The 23,369-nt window shown below is 42.6% G+C and overlaps 1 protein-coding gene across 1 annotated transcript in view; it reads left to right on the forward strand.

The window, feature by feature from the left end:
* Positions 1–623: 623 nt before the first annotated feature.
* Positions 624–23,369, forward strand: part of LOC129710310 (protein HEG-like) — an 80,258-nt gene continuing 57,512 nt past the window's right edge. Inside the window, exon 1 of the mRNA XM_055657215.1 lies at positions 624–914. Within this exon, the coding sequence (XP_055513190.1) occupies positions 824–914 (91 nt within the window). The 5' untranslated portion in view covers positions 624–823. The remainder of the gene's footprint in view (positions 915–23,369) is intronic.

Below are 23,369 nucleotides of genomic sequence, written 5' to 3' on the forward strand. Positions count from 1 at the left end.
ATTGCAAGTATTACGGCAACATACATAGATAGAGTAAACAGTCAGTACCTTTTTTCCGAGTGTGGAAATGTCAAAGTCTGGAGGGAATAGCTTTAAAATTTGAAGGAGATGCACGGGGCAGGTTTTTTACACAGAGGTGGTGGGCACCTGGAATGCACAGGCAGGTACCATAGTGGTTTTTAATAGGATTTTAGATAGGCACACAGATAGGCAAGGAATGGAGAGATCTGGATCACATGCAGATAGAGGGGATTAGTTTATCTTGGCATCATGTTCGGTACAGACATTGTGGGCCGAAGGGCCTGTACTGTACCTCCATGAAAAAAACCCTCCAGCGTTCCGTACCACACTGATGTTCAAATTTCTGCAACTTAATTTCAGAAACAGTCTTAACAAACAGCTGACACTGAAGAAATGAGGTCTACCCACTGCCTGCACAGCCTGACCAGCTAAGTTACCCCGGCACTTTGCTCAAGATTCCAGCATTCACATTCCCTTGTGTCAACAGGTTGAGTTTGTAGATTTGTCAATTGCTTGTGTTAGTGTCGCCATTTACGCCGGGAATAGCAGGGGGCAAGTGGCGGGGGGTGCGCCTTTAAGACCGGCAGGAGGTGGAGTCTGGTGCGTTGAAGCCGCTACATCTGTTGAAAGTGACCAGACTCTCAGTTTGTTCAGCACCTGTGCACAGACGGAGCCAGCAGTCTCCGGATCGTGGTCAGAATTAACCAGCATCAGCGACAGACGCGGGCGGCTGGGATCCAGAGAGCAATTTAAATCATTGCTATTTCTCCTCCAGTCTCTGCACTGCAATCAGAAGCCGAGGATGGCGATGAAGCGCGGCGCCACATCCAGTTGCCTCTTCGTTCTTATCTGCTATGTTGCAGCTTCAACCCCAGGCAGCAGTACAACTACGGGTAGGTCATGTCAAATGTGCCCTGGGGATTGATCAGTACATGCGAGGGAGAGAAAACTGGGGAAGAAAGAGCTGCAGAAAACTTTATTTCAAGTTTAATTGTTTTGGTTTTAAATGTTTCTGTGTTGCCGTAATTTTGTTTTCTTTATTTGCGCCGGCCAAGCTATTTTGTTTTTATTTAAGAGCACGGAATCGGTCAGGCGTGAAGGGGTTTCATTAATCTTCTTGCAGTGATTGCTGCGGTTCGCATAGCAACTGTGTAGTGACTCAAATCGCCCAGAGCCTCGCAGTCTCCCTCCAGTCCTGACATGTCTGCACGCCTGCCAACTCCAGTTTGCTTCGTGCTTTTCTTTCTCTCCCTTTTTATGTTGTGGTCAAAATATATGCTATCTCAGCAACATAAACTGGAAAAAATATAGGCAATGCAATGAGAGAAATTGCCTCGGAAATCAACGCACAACGTTTGTGTTTTGGTCGCTGCTACTCTCTCTCTAAACCTCTGGTCCGGTTCGATTTGTCTGCATTAATCCGATTTCCCATAAATAATTAGTTCATTAATAATCACCCCGCAGCTCGCAGCACCTTGATGTTGGAAATCTAGATCTAGTAATCAGTTTTTTTTTTAAACAAGTGGACACTGTTGAATGCGAGTATCCAGGCACATAGGGACGGACTCTTGCCACGAAGGATCTTTCCTTTATATACATTGTAAAATAAAAGATTTCAACCATTTATTCATCACAAACTATGCCCAGCCGTTGGTCCTTGTTCGTGATCTAACCGCATCTGCCGACTATTTGCTAATCCTGCTTGGGGAAGGAAATAATTAAGTTCAATTTCAGCTGCAGTAAATGTTAGTTTTAACTTGATGTCGCTGTCATTATTGCAAATGTAAAATCCATGTGTTCCTGTAATTAGTCTAATTGGTCATCAACTGTACAGCAAACTTGTTCCATTGAGGTTTAAGTGGGCCCCCAATGTTGATCCTAAGTTTCAGATGTTGAAACAATGGGAGGAGTGTTGTGATGAGGTACAATGTAATGACACCTATGGTTTTGATCTTTGGTCGTTCACCAAGTGGCGCAATGAGCACCCCGTGATTTATCTGAAACCAGGAAGATTGCAACATTGTGTACGATGCCATGCTGACTTGTATTTGGCACCCTGTGGTTGAATGGCAATCAGCGTGTGGCCCAACGCTGTAGTTGGCCTGGGGTTGCATTCCACCCATGCATGAAACTACCTGACAATCTTGGGTGGAATTTGGGTTGCTAGCTGCTGCTGAGTTTGTTTGTGGCATTTAATCAGGAGGCTGTTTTATGTCTGGAAGATGGTATTGTAAATGATGAATAGGATGTTTCTCTAGGGCTGGCGAGGTTTTGGTTCCTCAGTTACTCCAAGTGCCTCAATTTGATGATTTGCATAAACAACAAAAGGGAAACTGGTTTGCATTAGGAACTTGCATTTTAATTTATTTAAAGAGTTTTGTTTATTTTAAAACTGGATGGACATTTGTCTTCTGATTATATCCATTTGTGTAGTACAGCGCAACTAATTAAACATTAAAAAGAACAGAGTGCTGAAGTAACTCAGCAGGTCAGATAGCATCCCTGGAGAACATGGATAGGTGACGTTTTGGGTCGGAGTCCTTCCTCAAACATGTCCTGGTTGTAAACCTCACTCTGGAGGTAGCTGATCATGGCCAGTGTATACTTGGATGAGGAGAAAATATCTTAAAATCACTTTTTTTGAACGTAAAGGGCTGTTGTTTGTTGCTATTCAGTGGAGCCATAGATGCATGTAGATATGATGGAGATAGTAGAGACAAAATGGGGGTAAAAGAGAATCGGGAGAGAAGGTCACAAATGGTTATCGTATGTATTGATAATGTAACAATGAAATATTTACTTGCGAATATAGACACAAAAAGAGTCAGTCTGAAGAAGGGTCTCGACCCAAGACATCACTTATTCTCCAGAGATGCCTGACCTGCTGAATTATTCTAACTTTTGGTGTCTATCTTTGGTGTAAAGCAATGTCTGCAGTTCCTTCCTACACACATTTCTACTTGCTGCAGCTTAACAGGCCTGTAAATGCAATATCCCATAGATAAATATAATAATCAAAAAGCAATAAATTATAATGGTAAACTATAATAGTGCCACAAAAATGAAGTCTGGAGTGCAACCAGAGATGCCATCCGGAGATGCAGTGTTCAGGAGCTAGATGGTTGCTGGGAAGAAGCTGTTCTTGAACCTGGAGGTCACAGTTCTTGGGCTCCTGTATCACCTTCCTCATGGCAGTAGCAATGACATTATATTGACTGTGACATGTTGTTTATGCACTTGCCCTATTCTTGCATGTGAAGAATTTCTATTTAGATGGGAACCAAAAATAGTTTCAAATAAAGATCATGATATTTTTGACTGAGAGTTTTGATCCTAAATCTAGAATGCTTTCTGATTTAGAATGTTCATATGTCTTTAAAACATTTTTTTTTTAATGTCCCTCTGTAAATTTAGGGCCTGGTTTTGTACCACTTGGGATTAGTTTCTTCCGTTATATTGGTGAGAGGTGATATGTCCTGGAATTGCCTTCCATGGTGGAGAAAATTTGAGGCTGGATTCTGGATTTGTGCTGCAGCATTAGTGTTTAAATGCACCAACATAAGACCATGTCGCCAAATCGTAACCTTGGTTTAACCCTCGTCATTGAGTGCTACAGAACAGAAACAGGCCCTACCACCCATCCTGTCCATGCCGCTCAAGGTGCCCCATCTAAGCTGGTCCCATTCGCAAGACCATGGGCCAAATCCTTCCAATCCACGTACCTGTTCAAATGTCCTTAAAATTATGTTATTTCACCTGCCTCAACTATTTCCTCTGACAGCTCGATCCATACATGTGCCACCTTCTGTGTGTAAAGTTGGCTCATGGATTCCAAAGCCCTGCCCTCTCCCTTTAAACCTCTAGTTCTTTATGTTCCCCAACCCTGGGAAAAGACTCGGAGCATTTACCCAAATAGGGCAAGCAGCATCTCTGGAGAGAAGAAATGGGTGACATTTTGGGTCGAGACCCTTCTTCAGACTGAATGTTGAGTTACGCCAACATTTTGTGTCTATCTTTGATTTAACGCATCATCTGCAGTTCTTTCCTACACATTGCATTTACCATATCTATTCCACTCATGATCTTGTACACATCTATAAAATCACACTTGGGATCTACTGTGCTCTAAAGAATAATTTCTGAAGTGTTGGGATGTGCTACAATTAATTGTATCATATTACTACTGTTATAGTAATTGGGTTCTACAGCTGTATACTGACGGAGAAATTATAGTGATTTACTTCATAGGTCACAACCTTTCTTGCTGTGTGAAGTTTCATGAAATGATTGGATAAATTAAGGATAACTTTTAATTACATTTTTAATTAATAGTGGTGCTGTATTGTCATGAAGTTCATTAATGTTGTTTATGACATTGTTGATCTGGGTTAAAAGTAACATGTATTCCACCTGCTTTCTGTTTTCTGCTTAAGTGAGACTTTCAAAGGACTTCATTTGGATGTTGCTTTAGTTTGGAATTCCAGAGGGCCAAATTCAAACAATTGATCACAAGAAGTCAATGAGAGGCCTACTCATGGCTCAAGGGAAGTCAGATCCATCATCAAAGGCTGGAGGTTTCCTTCAAAACCCTTATTCATTTTCTTAAACTCCTCAACTTTCATTGTTTAAGTTGACACAGAGCAGCCAAGTAATGCACATAGATGACTTTGTACCTTTTAATTTCTCTAGTTTCCATCTTGCGAATTTCTATTTAGCTTGACCCGAAATGTCTCCTATTCCTTCTCTCCAGCGATGCCTCCTGAACTGCTGAATTACTCCAGCATTTGATGTCTATCTTTAGGGTAAACCAGCATCTGCAGTTCCTTCCAACACATATATAGTTTTCCAGTTGTAATTCTTTTCTGCCGAGTCAACAGAGTTGCCGAGATATGACTATAGTAAATAGTTTTGTGATTAGCTGCTATGTATGAAATTGTGGGAAATATGTTTTCTGATTCCATGTACTAATGTCCATAAATGTTGTGTGTGGTTGATCTGACCTCCTTGTGCTAAGCTTTCTGCTGATGTCAAGAATCCACAAGTCATCGGCACGCACCATAATGAGGCCTGCAAATGTTGCACTTCACTCTAGCCTAGAGAAGCAAAGGAACAGGCCTTAGACCCACAATGTCTGTGTCGAGCATGATGCATGTTAAACAAATCTCCTCTGCCTGTACGTGATCCACATCCTTCCATTCCTTGCATATCCATCATCCTCATTGACTCAACTGATGACTCAGTTGCATTCATTCAACCCACCACAAATATTGTCAGCATCTTTGATTTAAGGAATGAATAGCTTGACAATTACATTATAACGTTCATTGAGTAGTATCTCTGGAATTTTCTCGCCTGCAGGGCTGTGGAGGATAGCTGATAGCAGGTATTTAAAGAGGAAGAGAATATATTTTTGAAAGAATCTGGAAATTCCGGAATGGGGAATTGGCAGAGACGATGGGTGATCAGCAATTACTGTGTTAAATGGAGGAGCAAGCTTGGAGACGGTCTAATCCTTCTCCGATTTACTGACGTGAACACAAAAATGCAGTGATGATCTGCCATGCCCATTTTCCTTTAACTTTTTGACCTGCTTAGTTACTGATTTAAGTGCCGAGATATGGGCACATTTTCTCAGAGGTATTGCTGACGAGATAATTTGTTTTCCATATAATGGTGATCAAAGACCTTCATAAAGTACTTTTAAATCCACATAAATCTTAATGCTCATAATATTTGAAGGATTGTGCGATGTGACAGAGGGGAAAAGACTGTAGGTATAGATGTTCTACACGATAGAGGTCTGACCTCTATCAAGAAGATGACAAGGTTTGGTTGCAAAACATCTCGCCTAAGAACAATCAATTGATGAGAAGTTTGGGACTTGCTTAGAGTAATTGTACATCAGAGTTAAGTCATCTGGGAGGCAATGTTAATCCCAGATGTGCATTTAACAACCTTACCACATCTCTGCTGAAAGTAATTAAGCTCTTAAGGTTTACCTTTAAGTCTTAATGATGCAATTGAATGGATTACCCCTAGTGCCCTTGTGTGTTTGACACTTGCTTGATTTCTGCTCCCGTTGTGCCTTAAGGGCTTAGCAAATGAAATTTGGATTGTATCCAAGTTTGGACAGGTGTGTGTTTTTAGTATAAGCCAATAACGGGGTCCTGCAAAATCCAACAAAGGTAAAGGAACAGCTTGCATATTTACTGCATTTTTCATGATCTCGGTTTGGCCCTCGAGTGTTTTAAAGCAAAGTGTTTACTTTAGCAGTGGCAGTTAATTTAAACATAGCAAGTTTGGACAAATGGCAATGACTTTAGACTTCACTTTAGACTTTGGAGAAACAGACCCTTCGGCCCAATGAGTTTGTGCCAATCAGGGATCACCTTCTATACTAGCACTCTCGTATACACTAGGGACAATTTACAATTTAACCAAAGCCAATTAGTTGATTGGAGTGCGGGAGGAAAATGGAGCACTCGGTGAAAACCTTTGTGATCATAGAGAGAATGTACAAACTCTGTACAGACAGCACCTGTAGTCAAGATCGAACCCAGGTCTCTGGCACTGTAAGGCAGCAACTCTACCACTGCACCACTATGATAATTAACTTTTTCTTTCTCAAAGAAAGAACAGTTGGCACAGTGATAAATATTGGCCAGGGCACAAGGAGGACCATGTTGCATTTTGAAGTAGACAGTAGGATACGTCATCCTTGGGGGTACAACATCCTCGTTGCTCAACCACTCACCCAGTGGTGTTACCTCAATGCACCAGTGAAATCTTACTGTAGCATGTGTGCCAGGATCTCTGGAGTGAGCTTTGCATAATGTAACCTTCTGACCAAGAAGTGACCATGATAAACGGGTTACTTCAGATACTGGAGTCTTGAGTAAATGCAAAGTGCTGAAGGAACTCGGCATCTGTCATGGGAATGGGCAGGCGGCATTTTGGGTTGTGACCCTTCTTCAGACTGCTGGTTCCTTCCTTACAAGCAGCAGCTGTAAATATGTGCCTAATGTACCTGAATGCACACAATGTAAGGTCACTGCTTTTGCATTCCACCATGCTTGGCTGGCTGTCGTTATCTTGGTCTCCGTGTTCTTGAAAGAATAACCTTCCTACAGGCTGAGTGCAATGAAGGTTGATCAGATTGATTCCTGAATAATGCCACATTCGGTGAGATTAGTAAGGACAAACTTAGTCAACCTAGAGTTTGGACCAACGAGGAGGGAGTCTCATTGAAAATCTAAAAAATCCTGACTGGCCTCGACATCCTGGATGGGAGTGGATGTTTCTCCAAGGGGTCTATGATCCTGGTGTCTGAAAGGGGGAGATCAGTCTTGGGTTTATATTCATTAGTCATAGGACATTCAGCCCATCGAGTCTACTCCACCATTCAATCATTGCAGATCTGTCTTTCCCTCTCAAACACATTCTCCTGCCTTCTCCCAATAATATTTGCCAACCTTGCTAATCAAGAAACTGTGGGGCAAGTGGACAGATTAATTCACTCCGAGGATGAAGAGGCTGTGAGTAGGCTCCCACAGAAGGACGTGGAGACCAAGAAACCTAATGTACTGAATGAAAAGATACATTTCTATGCCATATGTAATGGGGGACACAAGAAATTGCGGTAGCTGGAATGTTGAGCAAAATGCTGGAGGAATTCTGTGGGTCAGGCAGTATCAGTGGAGGGAACAGACAGATGATATTTCGGGTCAAGACCTTTCTTCAGACTCCTAGGAAATGTAATATTGAGGTACATGATTAGTTGTTGTGTTGATAGTTGGACAGAATTGCAGAGCTTACTGCTGTTTTCTGTGCTTCTTAAGTAGACCTGTAAATCCCACCACTATTGATCTGAGATAATCGGTGATGAGCTACACAATTCAAAGAGCTGCCGTCTTTCAAGATCCTTTTTAACTGTTGGATATAACCATGTGGTTGCTGGATCTCCTGATATCAAATTCCATTATATTGGCTTGAGACTGGAGTCGCATATAGACCAAATTGGCATCAATAAGACAGTGAGCCAATTTGTGTTCATCTTGAGTTAAGTTTATTGTCGTGTATACCAATGTACAGTGAAAATCTTCAGCCATCAATTCAGTTTCAAGGTGTAAACACAAAAGTGTATTCAAACATAAAGTGGGATTTCAGCTCCAATGTGGATCCAGGTGCCTATATTGTGCCCTCAATTGTGTAATCACTGCACCAAGGAACCCAGCACATGTCATAAGGGATAGGAGTATAATTAAGTCATTCAGCCCATTAAGTCTACTCTGCTATTTTATCATGGCTGATCTATCCCTCCTAGCCCCATTCGCCTGCCTTCTGCCCATAACCTCTGACACCTGTACTAATGTGTCCAGTGTTGTAACCACTACACTGCAGAACAGAACCTAGTCACTGGATCAGATGTGGATGGGGGATGGTGTATAATATATTTGCTGGACCAGCTCAACAGAAAGACTGCAGAGCATCATTATGTCTTCCCGCACTTCAGACGTTGAATGTTCTGCTCACTTTCTGATTGGGAAGCGCATGTTGAGTTAAGCTGCTTCTAGGCGTTCCCCTTCCAGAGTTGTGATCAATGATTATCACCTAATTGACACGAGTTGTGAAGTTGAGTTAGTTCTCAGAGTGTGGGGATGAGAGATGGATGGCCAGAGCAGGCAAATGCTATTCCTTTTATTCCATGGAGCTGTGGTTAATAGATATTAATAATGGATAAGTGCCCCTTACAAGGCAGGTGCTGTGGGCTGATTTTGCCAGCAGGTTGTGGTCTACAAAATCTGCTGAAGCGATTTATAAACGATAGATTGGTTTTCTTGACTCTGGTAGTATTGAATGTGACACATTTGGCTTTGCTATGGCCATTGTTCTGCAAGATCTCTCAGCACCCTCTGGCCACCAGTAGAAAAGCAAACCTAAAGCGGAGACGATCATAGACCCGTAGAGCAGTGCAGCATGGAAACATTCCCTTCATCCCACCTTGTCCTCTCTGACCAAGTTGGCAAACTGCATTTGTCTCATTTCCCTGCATATGCCCTGTAGCCCTCTGATCCCTTCCTATCTATATAACTGTCCAAATTTCTTTTAAAAGTCATAATTGTGTCATTTTGGTGACTCTTCTCGCTAAGCAATGAAAGCAATTAACAGCCCATCGTTGAGGCTGGGATATTTGGATAAACTCACTGAGCTAGTGGAGCTGTGCTAGAGTTTATCTTTCCCCCATTTGTGCATAGATATGTAGAAAGATGATGAGCTTGACAGAACTGGTTTTGGTCCAAACAAAGGTTTGTGTTATGTATTCAGAATTGTGTTGCCTTGGCACGGTGCATATGTCAACTCGTGCCCTGATTTGGATCTTGTTTATTTGACAACTGATGAGCAAATTTCCACTGCCTCTTAAAAAATATTTGGTCCTGTAATCCAAACAGGAGAATGGCTTAGTTTTCCACATCACATTAGTAGATGTATGGCTGTGTAACTGCTTGCTGCAGTTAACTCAAAATGTGCGTGTGAAGCGATTTATTGACTTGAAATTCATCCCTGGTTTGTAGGTCCGTGTGGTAACATCTGCACAATGTACTCTTGCCTTTGATGCTCAGTCCCACTGACCATGCAATGGGTGTGAGGCAGAGAACAGGCTGCTGACATAAGAATTTGCATTTAGTCACTGCTGAGAAATTTGTCCTTGAGCTTAATCAGAAACGTATTTATTTTAAATAAAAAAAGCAAATTGGGTGCAGATGCTGGATCTCTGGAGTAAGACAGCAGAAATGCTGGAAATATTCATTTAGTTAGAGGCGATGGGACATTGGTCAAATGAGAATCAAGGTTCACCTTTTGGGTTGATGCTAATTAATTATGGATAAGAATCTACTGACTTGTAGATAATAGGTGCAGGAGTAGGCCATTCAGCCCTTCGAGCCATCGCTGCCATTCAATGTGATCATGGCTGATCATCCACAATCAGTATCCCGTTCCTGCCTTCTCCCCATATCCCTTGACTCCACTATCTTTAAGAGCTCTATCTAACTCTCTCTTGAAAGCATCCAGAGAACCAGCCTCCACCGCCCTCTGAGGCGGAGAAATCCACTGATTCTCCATTATTCTTAAACTATGGCCCCTGGTTCTGGACTCCTCCAACATAGGGAACATGTTTCCTGCCTCTAGCGTGTCCAAACCGTTAATAATCATATGATTCAATAAGATCCCATCTCATCCTTCTAAATTCCAGAGTAGACAAACCCAGCCGCTCCATCCTATGAACATATGACAGTCCCACCATCCCACGAATTAACCTTATGAGCCTACGCTGCACTCCCTCAATAACAAGAATGTTCTTCCTCAAATTTGGAGACCGAAACTGCACACAATACTCCATGTGTGGTTTCACTAGATCCCTGTACAACTGCAGAAGGACCTCTTTGCTCCTATACTCAACTCTTCTTGTTATGAAGGCCAACATGCCATTTGCTTTCTTCATTGCCTGCTGTACCTGCATGCTTACTTTGAGTGACTGATGAACAAGGACCCCCAGATCCCATTGTACTTCCCCCCCCCCCCTTTTCCCAATTTGACACCATTTAGATAATAATCTGCCTTCCGGTTTTTGCCACCAAAGTGGATAACATCACATTTATCCACATTAAACTGCATCTGCCATCCATCTGCCCACTCGCCCAACCTGTCCAAGTCACCCTGCATCCTCATAGCAACCGCCTCACAGTTCACACTGCCACCCAGCTTTGTCATCTGCAAATTTGCTAATGTTACTTTTAATCCCTTTATCAAAATAATTAACATATATTGTAAATAGCTGTGGTCCCAGCCCCGGGCCTTGCGGTACCCCACTAGTCACTGCCTGCCATTCTGAAAGGGACCTAATCCCTATTCTTTGTTTCCTGCCTGCCAACCAATTTTCTATCCATGTCAGCACCCTACCCTCAATACCATTCACTCTAATTTTGCCCACTAATATCCTATGTGGGACCTTATCAAATGCTTTCTGAAAGTCCAGGTACACCACATCCACTGGCTCTCGCGTCCATTTTCCTAGTTACATCCTCAAAAAATTACTGAAGATTAGTCAAGCATTAATACCCCTTTGTAAATCCATGCTGACTTGGACCGATCCTGCTACTGCTATCCAAATGTGCTGCTATATCATCTTTTAAAATTGACTCCAATATCTTCCCCACCACTGATGTCAGGCTAACTGGTCTATAATACCCTGTTTTCTCTCCCGCCTTTCTTAAAAAGTGGGATAACATCAGCTACCCTCCACACAGGAACTGATCCTGAATATATAGAACATTGAAGAATGATCACCAATGCGTCCACGATTTCTAGAGCCACTTCCTTAAGTACCCTGGGATGCAGACCATCAGGCTCTGTGGATTTATCAGCCCCATCAGTCTACCCAACGCCATTCCCTGCCTAATGTGAATTTCCTTCAGTTTCTCTGTCACCATAGATCCTCTGGCCATCTGGGAGATTGTTTGTGTCCTCTTTAGTGAAGACAAAGTACCTGTTCAACTCGTCTGCCATTTCCCTGTTCCCCATAATAAATTCTCCCCTTTCAGTCTTCAAGGGTCCAATTTTGATCTTAACTAATTTTTCCCTCTTCACATACGTAAAGAAGCTTTTACTATCCTGCTTTATATTCTCGGCTAGCTTACCTCATCTTTTCTCCCCGTATTGCCTTTTTAGTTATCTTCTGTTGCTCTTTAAAAATTACTCAATCCTCTGGCTTCCCGCTCATCTTTGCTATGTTATACTTGTTCTCTTTTATTTTATACTGTCCCTGACTTCCCTTGTTAGCCACGGTCGCCCCTTACTCCCATTGGAATCTTTCTTCCTCTTTGGAATTAACTGATCCTGCACCTTCTGTATTATTCCCAGAAATACCTGCCATTGTTGTTCCACTGTCATCCCTGCTAGGGTATCTTTCCAGTCAACTTTGGCCAGCTTAAACCTACAAACAGCACAAATCAGGAGTGAAATTTGTAGCGTTTCTCATTGTTGTGGGTTGGCTCCAAGAGTGGGGAAACTTGCTAGATAGTTACATTGATGGTGATATGGGACACTGATGTGACAATCCATAGAATTCTTCAAAACCTGCTTTCAGTGGCTGCTCCTAATTTAGTTTAGTTTATTGTCACGTGTCCTGAGGTACGGTGAAAAGCTTTTTGTTGCATGTCAATGGAACCAACCAGTCAATGGAAAAAACAATACATGATTACAATCGAGCCATTCAGTGTACTGATACATGATCAAGATAATAACATGAAAAACATTTAGTGCAAGATAAAGCCAGTAAAGTACGGTCAAAGATAGTCTGATGGTCTCCAATGAGGTAGATAGAAGTTCAGGACTGCTCTCTAGTTGTGGTAGGATGATTCAGTCACCTGATAACAGCTGGGAAGAAACTGGCCCTGAATCTGGAGGTGTGTGTTTTCACACTTCTATGCCTTTTGAAGAAAGCATTGACTTTGTTACCAAACGGGGAAATTGGAATGGATGAAGTCGTGCACAATGTGCAGGAGGGGTGCAGTGAGTCAGTCTGAAGAAGGGTCTCGCTCTGAAACATTGTCTGTCCATTCCCTCCGCAGATGCTGCTTGATCTGTTGTTCCTCCAGCACTTTGTGTTTTGGTCAAGATTCTAGCATCTGCAATTTCTTGTGTCTCCAATCTCTGGACGGCAACAGGTGCTGCCTGATCTGCTGAGTTCTTCCAGCAGTTTGGATTTTGACCATCTCTGATACAACTAATATTCCCTGCCCCCCCACTCTCCACAGAAGTTGTCTGGCCAGCTGGACTTTCCCTGCATTCTCCTTTATCTTATTTCCAGCATCTCGGCTGTAGCAACATTTCCTCCCCGCTCGATGTTCTCCCTCTATTTACATCTCCTTCAGCCAGGGCGGTTGCAATTAACAATATCCTCTCTATCAATAGGAATCTGTATCATCTATTACCTCCAGGCTTCCACCCCACCCTACCACAGAGTTGTTCGTTCTCACACACTCATTTGCATCCTTCCACAGACTCTCGATCTCTTTCCCTTATTTACACGTTGAAACTTGTCCATTTTCTAAACTTTCTGTTTTGACCAAAGTCATTATTTTCCGGTTTTTGCTTATGCACAGGGTTAGTTGCTGGAACCGACAAAAAAAAAATTGCCCGCAGTATTACTGCTACATGCCACACCCTCAGAGTGAAGTCCTCTAGACTGAACCACCTTACCAAAGTCTTGCTTCTATTTTGCATTATTGTGGGTGGGGGGAGAAATACAAATTTTTTTTACCCCCTTCCCCCCCCCCCCCCCTCCAAATATTGAGACGTTTTATTGGTTCCTGTCGGTTAAAACCAAACAATTCAAGTGTTATAAATGTAACTTTAATTGGATTACCTGTTTTTACCCTGATTGTGGAAGAATATTCACTGCACCTTTAAAGTGAGAATCGAGTTGCAACTGCTTGTTTGTCACACGAGAACGTTCTAGAATCATAAAGAGTTAGGTCGGTGAAATGGGCACTTCAGCGCATCGAATCCCTGCTGACCATCAACCACTCATTTGTCCTATTCCTACAATAATCCCATTTCTGTTTATTTCCACAAATTATCATCAACACCTCCCAGATTTTACCCCAAACCTCCAATCTAGGGGCAATGTACAGAGACAAGATTTTCCCATTCCAATACCCATCTTTCTCTCCTTGGCTTCCTCCATTGCCAGAGTGAGGCCACACGCAAATTGGAAGAACAGCACTTTGTACTTTGCTTGCACAGCTCGCAGCCTAATAAATTCTCCAGTTTTGAGTGATAACCTCTGCCATCCTGGTGTGCACACACATTTCTCCCACCACCCTCTCCTCTGTACACTTATCTCCAATTCCAGAGTCCCCCACCTTTCCCATTACATTCCACCCATATCTGCTGCTCTGGCTTCACAATTCACACCTCTTCATCTCTCACCTGCCAACTTTTTGCCTCCTTTTCACCTTGAGCTTTTGTCACATTCCCCATTTTACCAATCACCTACACCCCTTCACCTATATCCACCTATCGCTTGCCAGGCTTTGCCCCACCCATACCTTCCATCTGTTTTTTTCCCACCTACTCCATCAGTCCGAAGAAGGGTCTAACTCGTTCATCTGTCCATTCCCTCCACAGATGATGCCTGCCCGGTGAGTTCCTCCAGCACTTTGTGTTTTGCTCAACTAGCCCCTACATATAATTGGCATCGATTCAAGATACAGCTCCCAAAGTCACCCATCCATGTTCTCCAGGGATGTTGTCTGACCCGCTGGGTTACTCTGGCATTTTGTGACATTCGTTGGTAAACTAGCATCTGCAGTTCCTCGTTTCTACATCAATGCAAGCTTCTGCAGTGATTTTGTTTTTAGAAAGGAACAGTTCGTCAAGTGAAAGATTAATTTGAAAGCTGTGGCTGGTGGTCTTTAAGTGTCGTATTGATGGTGTTACTCTCCCAGTTTGTTCCTGCCTAACAGTTTCGGAGCATTGTGTGTAATTACCAAGGTCACAATAGAACTGGTAACTGCAGGTTTAAAAGTAACTTTTAGTTTGAGTACGGGAAACAATCTGTCACAATGTTAGGATCCCTATCACGTGCTTAATCCATGAAGCATGAATACAATTCAGTGGCAGTCTTTGAACGTTGTTGTAAGCAAAGCTGTGGGCAGTTTCTCACTTCTGTTCCTTTGCATGTAGTGTAGCCAAAAGGCCGGGATCAAAGGAAATGACAAATTCTGTTTTAAAAAAAAAAAATCTGAGATAAAACTGAAAATACTGAAATGTAAATCGACATCTGCAATGTCAGTTCAGATTCCAGTACTGTTCAGCATATGACCACGTCTTTTATTTATGTACAGTCTTTCATGTCCAGAAGCACGGCATAGTTGGAAGTAATTTTGAACTGAGGTCACTGTGTAATGTAGGAAACATCACACGCGGCAATCTCAGATAGCCAGCCACATGACGATGACTTGATAATTTTTTGTGGATACATTGATTTCAGTGATAAATATTTACCAGAACATTGGGTCATTTCTTTGCCTCTGCAAGATGGTGCCTTGGGATTTGTCGAGCCTGTCTGAGAGAACGGAGGAGGATGTAATTAATGCGTTATCTGAAAGAAGGCATTCCTGACCTATGTGGCTCTACCGTTGCACTGAGAGGCATCTGCCTGGAGATCAGAGCTCGTGTCTCCAGCGAGACTGGAATCCAGAGCTTCTCAACTCCAGAGTCAGAAAACCACCAAACGATGCGAAACGTGCTTTGAAATGTAACTATGATGACTTGCTTTGCTGCTTCATAGAAAGGTTTTATGCTTGGAATTTGTGACGATTGATGTGACAGAGTTTGAAAGCTAGATTGGTCTGAATGAGTACAGTTGGTGAAAGAAATATAATTTTTCTTCCCTGTTTTAGTAGTTGTTATATTAAAAGGTACAGATGCAGTTATTTTTCAAGTAACAATGTTGAATATTTGGCTCCATCTTTGCTAATATCCCCTTTGACTTAATGAGTCATGCTTTCATTACAAATGTTGTAGTGGAAACATGAGGTAATCTTTGTTTATAAATAGGGGAGGGTGGCGGAATTGGACACATTTTCAAGTAAGCCAAAAGACTGAGGAAGGTTGGAACTTATGATGTCAACAGATGGGAACCTATTGTATCTACAAGGATTGAGGACCACCTAGAATAGAATGCACATATGCTAATAGAACATAGGCCAGTACAGTATGAGAACCTAGTACAGTATTGGGCACCTTTGGCCGAAAATGTTTGTGCTGAACATTATGCCAATACTAACACTTATTTGCTTGCACATAATCCATATTCCTCCATTCCCTGCATATCCACATGCCTATCCAAATGTCTCTTGAATGTCACTATCGTATTCCACCCCCACCCCCTGGCAGCACATTCCAGTCACTCGCCACTGATTCTAATAAATAAATAAATAATATTTTTAAAAAACTTGCCCTGAACATATCCTTTAAAACTATACCCCTCTCACCTTAAAGCTCTGCCCTCAATACTAATTTGATACTGTTGATATTTCCATCCAGGGGAGAAAAGGTTGCGACTGTCTACACAGTCTTCAGTCTTTTCTCCAGATCTGCTGGTGTATCATTCTTTGGGCCCCATAGATTGGTTTTAATGTCAAATGTACATCGGGTGTAGATTGTGCAGTATTTTGAGTCTGTTCTCGTATTCATTAGAATTGTGGCTCATGCTGTGCTTCATCCACTTTCCTGGAAGCTGGAGACCCATTTCTGGAGGCATTCAAGTCTGTCAAAGTGTCAAAACCTCTTGAGAGATCAAAAAATACACTGCACAATGATCAACACTGTTCCCTGAAATGCCCTGTGCAGGTGGATTTTCTGAGATGGGCGCATTGTATTAAATGTCTTCATTTGTGGCTCTCAATGGTTCATTTAACTTTTTGGTCTTTGAACAGGCAAATGAGGAATTAAAAAAGAAAAAAAAAAAGGAACTTGCATCCTTAAATTGTCATTAATTGTTTTGAAGTTTGATATATTAGCTGATTAACCAAATTACTTCTGATTTGGTATATTGTTGCCCACATCCTGAAACAAGCAAAAATGTGTAAATCTGGTCCTACTATTTATTGAATTTTCAAATTAACATGAAAGAGTCACAAACACCATAGCTTGACCAAATTCAACCTCTACAATATAGAAGGATCAGGACTGGAGGAGTGTGGGAACACCACCAATTATAAATTGCTCATCCTGGCTTATTAACTCTCCAGTTTCTGACCAGTGAGAAGATGTTTCCTCTCATAGGAGGGCTCAGAATGAACAGATGAGCTCTCAGAATAAGGGAACAGCCATTTAAGATTGCAAGGAAGAATTTATTTTAGGGGCTGAAAGTCTTTTGGAGCATCTTGTCACAGGGAGGTTTGATTGTGGCCTAATGGCAGGGAAACGGGCCAATCTATCCAACTCTGTCCAATGCATCCATGCTGGCCAAGGTGCCCCGTCTAACCTAGTCCCATTTGCTTGTATTAGGCCCATATTAACTCTAAACCTTTCCTATCCATGCACTTACTGAAATGTCTTTGCAAATGTTGCTCTTGTGCCTGCCTCCAGTTGCTTCCTCTGGCAACTCATTCCATATACTCACCACCCCTCTGTGGGGTGGAAGATTGCAGCCTTCACGTGGTCCGTCCTGTTTCGACAAATGCAATATACTCGGCATGCACAATCAACTAAGATCAAATAGAACAAGTTGTCATACAACTTTAGGCTGTGCATGCCATACACAAGAAGAAGAAGATGAAGACAACCCTCTGTGTGAAAACATTGTGCCTCAGGTTGTGGATTTGGCCAATTAACATTCATTGCAGCTCGGAGCTAGTATATCTTTTTCTTGTGCCACAACTTGCCTTCTAGATCAGGATTTGAGCCCATGATTTAAGTTACTGCTTCAATACGATGCCCAAAATGCTGTATTAATGATGATCCTCCTGCGCTTGGCCTCTCCTTGTATTTATCTCTCTCAAGCTCCTCCAAAACACATGGGCATTTCCATCGTCACTGATTGTTGGCTTCTGCTAGGCACACATTGGTTGTACATGCACTGTTTACTTTTTAGTTTTGAGATACAGCGCAGGAACGGGCCCTTCTGCCCACCGAGTCCGCACCGACCAGCGATCCCCGTACATTAACACCATGCTGCACACACTAGGGACAATTTACATTTACACAAATACAATTAACCTACAAACCTGTATGTTTTTGGAAAGTGGGAGGAAACAGAAGATCTCGGAGAAATATCAAGTGGTCATGGGGAGAACGTACAAACTCCATACAGACAACACCCTTAGTCAGGATCGCACCTGGATCTCTGGCGCTGCAAGTGCAGTAAAGCAGCAACTCTACCGCTGTGCCATCGTGCCGCCCTACTGTTCATCACTATTATTACAAATCAAATAGTGAATCTTTGGTTGTGAAATTCCCTTGCACACTGCCTCTACTCAGCATGGTTTCTTTTTGGACTTTAATTGACTTTCTTGCATTCATGAGTATTTTGATTCTGAAACTCCCTTTCTCTTTTTGCAAACCATTTTCGACTTTAAGATGGACAAGTGCAGACACATCCTTGCCTGAGAAATAATATTAGTTTTCATCTCGGCGAAACATTAATTAAAAAAAAAAGCGTATTATGTGGCTGGTGATTTTGAAGTTTTGGATACACTGAATGGGATATTTGAACTTAAATACTCATCCACAAGCATGTTCATGTGATAGCAGCATTAGGCCATTCGGTGCATCGTCTATTCTGCCATTTAATCATGACTGATCTAACCCAACCCCCCACCCCAACCCCATGTTCCTTCCTTCTCCCCGTAACCCATGACGCCTATACAAACCAAGCACAGGCTTGTTGGGCTGAATGGCCTTTCTTTGCCATTAATTTCACAACTATGAACTATTCCAGAGCAGAAAATAAATTATTATTTGTTTAAATCATGATTTTTAACTGCATGTGCACTATATCAGCACCAATTCATTCTGAATTAACGAGGGAGTTGCAGTATTCTATGCAGATAAATTATATTCATGGAACAAATGCAGCATCGACCTGGAGATCACTCCAGCTGTTACATCAACCCAGCAGAAAATGGTCATGGATATTCTGCAAATGGCATAAATACCCACCTTTTTCTTAACAATAACCCAATAAAAATTGTGACGTTTTGGGTAGAGACCCTTCTTCACACCGGAGCCTGAAGAAGGGTCTCGACCTGAAACGTCACCTATTCCTTCTCTCCAGAAATGCTGCCTGTCCCGCTGAGTTTATTATTATTATAATTGGAGGCTTCGGAGGCTCAATCCAGCACTAAATGCAGCTCAACTCTGCCTGTCTCGCCAGGTTAATCTACAGCCCTGCCTGTACTGACGGGACACCAGTGCTGCTTCTCCGCGCTGGCTGTAAACCTGGGCCATATTTCCCGCACGCCTAGGCAGGGCTGTAGGTTAACCTGACGGGACAGGCAGAGTTGAGCTGGGTTTAGCGCTGCTTCTCTGCACTGGCTGGGGGCACAGCTCCCATCTGACTCCCGACGTCTGTGGCCGCCCCCGGGCACTTGGTTGGGGACGGGACAGCACCAGAGAGCCGTGATCGATCCTGGCTGCGGATGAGGCGCAGGTCTGTGCCAAGAGTGTTTTGGCACGTTTCCCTCCTCCAATCACCACACTCAATCATTTAACTAACCAAAGGCGTGTCACAGGAATAGTTAGTGACATGTATGGATTTATTCTATGAAATCTGGGAACAGATCTGACATTTAATAAGTTAATCACTGAAAATGCACCACTTAGCCATTCCATGTTGATTATTCTTGGAGAAAATGAGGTGTGTATTTTTTAGTTATTGGTAGTATGATCAAGTTTGTAATGTTTTCGTTTGCACGTCTGTTCTGTAAGGTTTCGATTAAAATAAAATCACATATCAGTATTTGGGGATGGAGGGAAAACAGAGACATTCTCACTGATGTCCAGGCCACTGATGTCCAGGCCAGTGTCAAATCATCACCAATGCAAAAAGTAATCCAGTATAACTTGTCATTTAGTTTAGAGATACAGCGCGGAAACGGGCCCTTTGGCCCACGGGTCTGTGCCAACCAGTGATCCTCACACATTAACGGGCCGCACGGTGGCGCAGTGGTAGAGTTGCTGCCTTACAGGGCCAGAGACACGGATTTGACCCCAACCACGGGTGCTGTCTGTACAGAGTTTGAACGTTCTCCCCGTGACCTGCATGGGTTTTCTCTGGGATCTTTTGTTTTCCCCCACGCTCCAAAGATGTACAGGTTTGTAGGTTAATTGGCTTGCTATAAATGTAAATTATCCCTAGTGTGTAAAATAGTGTTGGTGTGCGGGGATGACTGGTTGGCGTGAACTCGTTGGACTGAAGGGCCTGTTTCTGGCTGTATTTCTAAACTAACACCATCCTACGCCCACTAGGAACAAATTACAAATATACCAAGCCAATTCACCGACAAACCTGTACGTCTTTGGAGTGTGGGAAGAAACCGAAGATCCCGAAGAAAACTCGCGCAGCTGTAGGGGGACCGTAGAAACTCCATATGGACAAGCACCTGTAGTCTGGATCGAACTCGAGTCTTAGGCGCTGTCAGGCAGCAACCCTGCCACTGTCTTTCACTGTAGACCCTTGTGTGTAAAGCTGGTAGCTGTGTCTCAGCTCATTGCAATAGTGACAGGGGGTCCAATGCAACCTAATTGCCTGTAATTATATCCTGCAGTCATGGATAACGTTTCTATGGAAGCAGGATGTTTACTTTTATATTATAATGTAAGATATATTGTTTCCAGAAATAAACAATACAATCGACCCAGTATGAAATACAGTCCGAATAAGAGGCCCGACCTAAAAGATCGCTGCCTGACCTGCTGAGTTAATCCAATACTTTGTGGTTTGCTCAAGATTCCAGCGTTTGCTCTTCCTTGTGCCTCCATGGAATATGGTTTATTGTACAGTTCAGTGGCTGACTGATATTTTCTTTACATGAGAGCGTTTTGCTATCTGAAATATAAAGGTAATGGTTACAGTTTAACTTCTGATGGTGCTGGAAGAAGTAGACGTGGAAAGGAGGTGAATCTCTGGAGTTTGGTTGATGAAAACAAGTGAAGCATGGTTTTGAAAGACTTTGAATGTGCAACTCCTATTTTGTTCTTGATCTTTCCTTTGACATTATTTGGGTGGGAACCTTGATGCATAGCCAGCTTGCGCTATTAACTATAATCAGTTTACATAAACAATACTTGGCAGTGATGCATGTTTGTGCTGCTGTAGCCTGGAATTAAGAAACAGGCTACTCAACCCAAGCTCTAGCCTCATGTATAGGGCTCTGGGCCAGATGTCCCCTCATGTTTTCATACAAATAGAACTAGGCCATTTAGCCCATCAAGTCACTTCCGGCTCTCAATGTTCCCATCAGTTTCATTTAATCCTGCCCCCCCTCTAATCCACCTAGGGCGGCACGGTGATGCAGAGATTGGGTTGCTGCCATCCAGCACCAGAGACTCTGGTTTGATTATGACCATGGGTGCTGCCTGTACAGAGTTTGTATGTTCTCAATGTGACTTGCCTGGGTTTTCCTTGCGTGCTCGTATTTCCTCACACACTTCAAACACATACAGGTTTACAGGTTAATTGGCTTTGGTAAAATTGTAAATTGTCCCGTATGTGTGTAGGATAGTGTTAGTGTGCACTCAGTGGGCCGAAGGGCTTGTTTTAGTGCTATGCCTCTAAACTAAACTATTCCCTAATATCCCATCCCCTCTCTCAAACCTATTAACTCTCCCTGTTCTGCTGGCAACTACCTACACTAGCGGTAACTTACTGTTGACCTACCAACTAGCATGCCTGTGGGCTGCAGGAGGAAACCAGAACACCAGGGAGAAATCAATCTGTCATACATTGTTCAGACTCTTGTAGCTGTGCACTACCTGCTGCTCTGATGTGTATCCCGAGGAAATATTTGGAGTGTGCTTGGCCTGGGCTGTACTGGACTGGCTCAATACCTCGCGCAGATCAGGATCATTTGTTAAATATGACTGCACAGACCCTTCAATGTGACTGCGTAGACCCTTAATTCTAAATGCATATTTGGTGTTGAACTAGGTTTTAAATGAAACACAAGCCAGGTTTGATGTGTACTAATAGTCATACAGCATGGAAATGGGTCCTGTGGCCCAACTTGCCTATTCCAACTAAGATGCCTCATCGACACTAGTTCCACCATCCCCCGCGTTTGTCCCATGTCCCTCTAAACCTTTACGATCCACATACATGTCCAAATGTTTTAGATGTTGATGATGTGGTCAAATTTAGCATAGCCTGTCTGTAACAACACTGTGTTCGATTTGGTACTTGAGCAGATCTTCATTTGTGGAGATGGGAATGGGAAATAAATTTGTTCAATAACTTTAGTAAAACGTCATCAACGTTTTATTTACCACACACCCCTGGCGTGGTTTAGCAGTAGCTTGGGTTAAAGACACGGGTCCATTGCACCACCTAGTCTGCACTGATCATCAATTTGCCTTCATGTTATCCCATTTTCTCATCCACTCTCTAAACATTATAGGCAATTTATGCAGGTCAATTAACTTACAAACCTGCGCGTCTTTGGGATGTGGGAGGAAACCAGAGCACCATGTGCAAACCCACGCAGTCACAGAAAGAACGTGCATACTCTGCGTAGACAGCATGCAAGATCGGGATCAAACCCAGGTCACGTGCTGAGACGGCAGCTGTGCCACTGTGCCGCCCATACGGATTTATGTAATACTAAGCAATGTGGAGTATGATCGTCCCAAAATCCAGCTCCAATTTCAGTGTGGACAGTCCAAGAAGGGACAGACATTGGTTCGGTTTGCTGTTAGTGAGTGGGGAAGGATAAGCCAGCCTGCAGTGGCTGTGAGTCTCTCAGCTCTTCAAGTGAACAGCCACTCGAGAAACCAAGATCAATAGTTGCAATATTATTTTTGCAGAACAAGATAAAGTAAAAAATTAATGTGTAAGAAGGAGCTACAGATGGTGGTTTACACTGAGGATACACCACAAAATGCTGTCGCAACTCAGCGGATCAGGTAGCATCTCTGGAGGCAAATTCCTTGTATGTATATACATACTTGGCTAATTCAATTCAATCCAATTCAAAAGAATAGATGAAGTTTTGGGTTGTGACCCTTCATCAGACAATTCATGAAATTAATATTTTTTCTGGTGCTAAATTTAATTTTCTTTGGAAGAAGCAGACTTCTAAATCCTTCAACTCCTGCTCACTAACACTGGGAAGAGCAAAACAAGTAGGCAGCTCCTCACTACCTTCTCAGTGGCTGCAGGATTGGCAGTGAATGCCATCCTTGCCAAAGATGCCCACACAAGTCAGTTTTTTTATTTTTTTATCACAAGATCTATATCCATGTATCTGTAATCTGTTTAATAATTCTGCATTGTAATTCTATGTAAATGTGGGTACTTTCAGTTGACTGAATCATGGTCTCTCCAATCAGTAAACGGAAGCTGATTAAAGAGAATACCTAATTATCTTTACTGAGACGATACATAGTTATCTTGAGAATAAACAGTCCCTTCCAAAATCTAAATCTGCTTACTTGATCTGAAGATTGTTATCATTTAACTGCTTCAAGAATAATGAAATGACTAACTGACTTCATCATATTACCAATTTAGTTTTGACCCTGCACCATTTCCACTTGAGAATTCCCACCGTCCGACCCAA

This window comes from Leucoraja erinacea, chromosome 27, assembly GCF_028641065.1.
Source record: "Leucoraja erinacea ecotype New England chromosome 27, Leri_hhj_1, whole genome shotgun sequence".
Taxonomy (NCBI): domain Eukaryota; kingdom Metazoa; phylum Chordata; class Chondrichthyes; order Rajiformes; family Rajidae; genus Leucoraja; species Leucoraja erinaceus.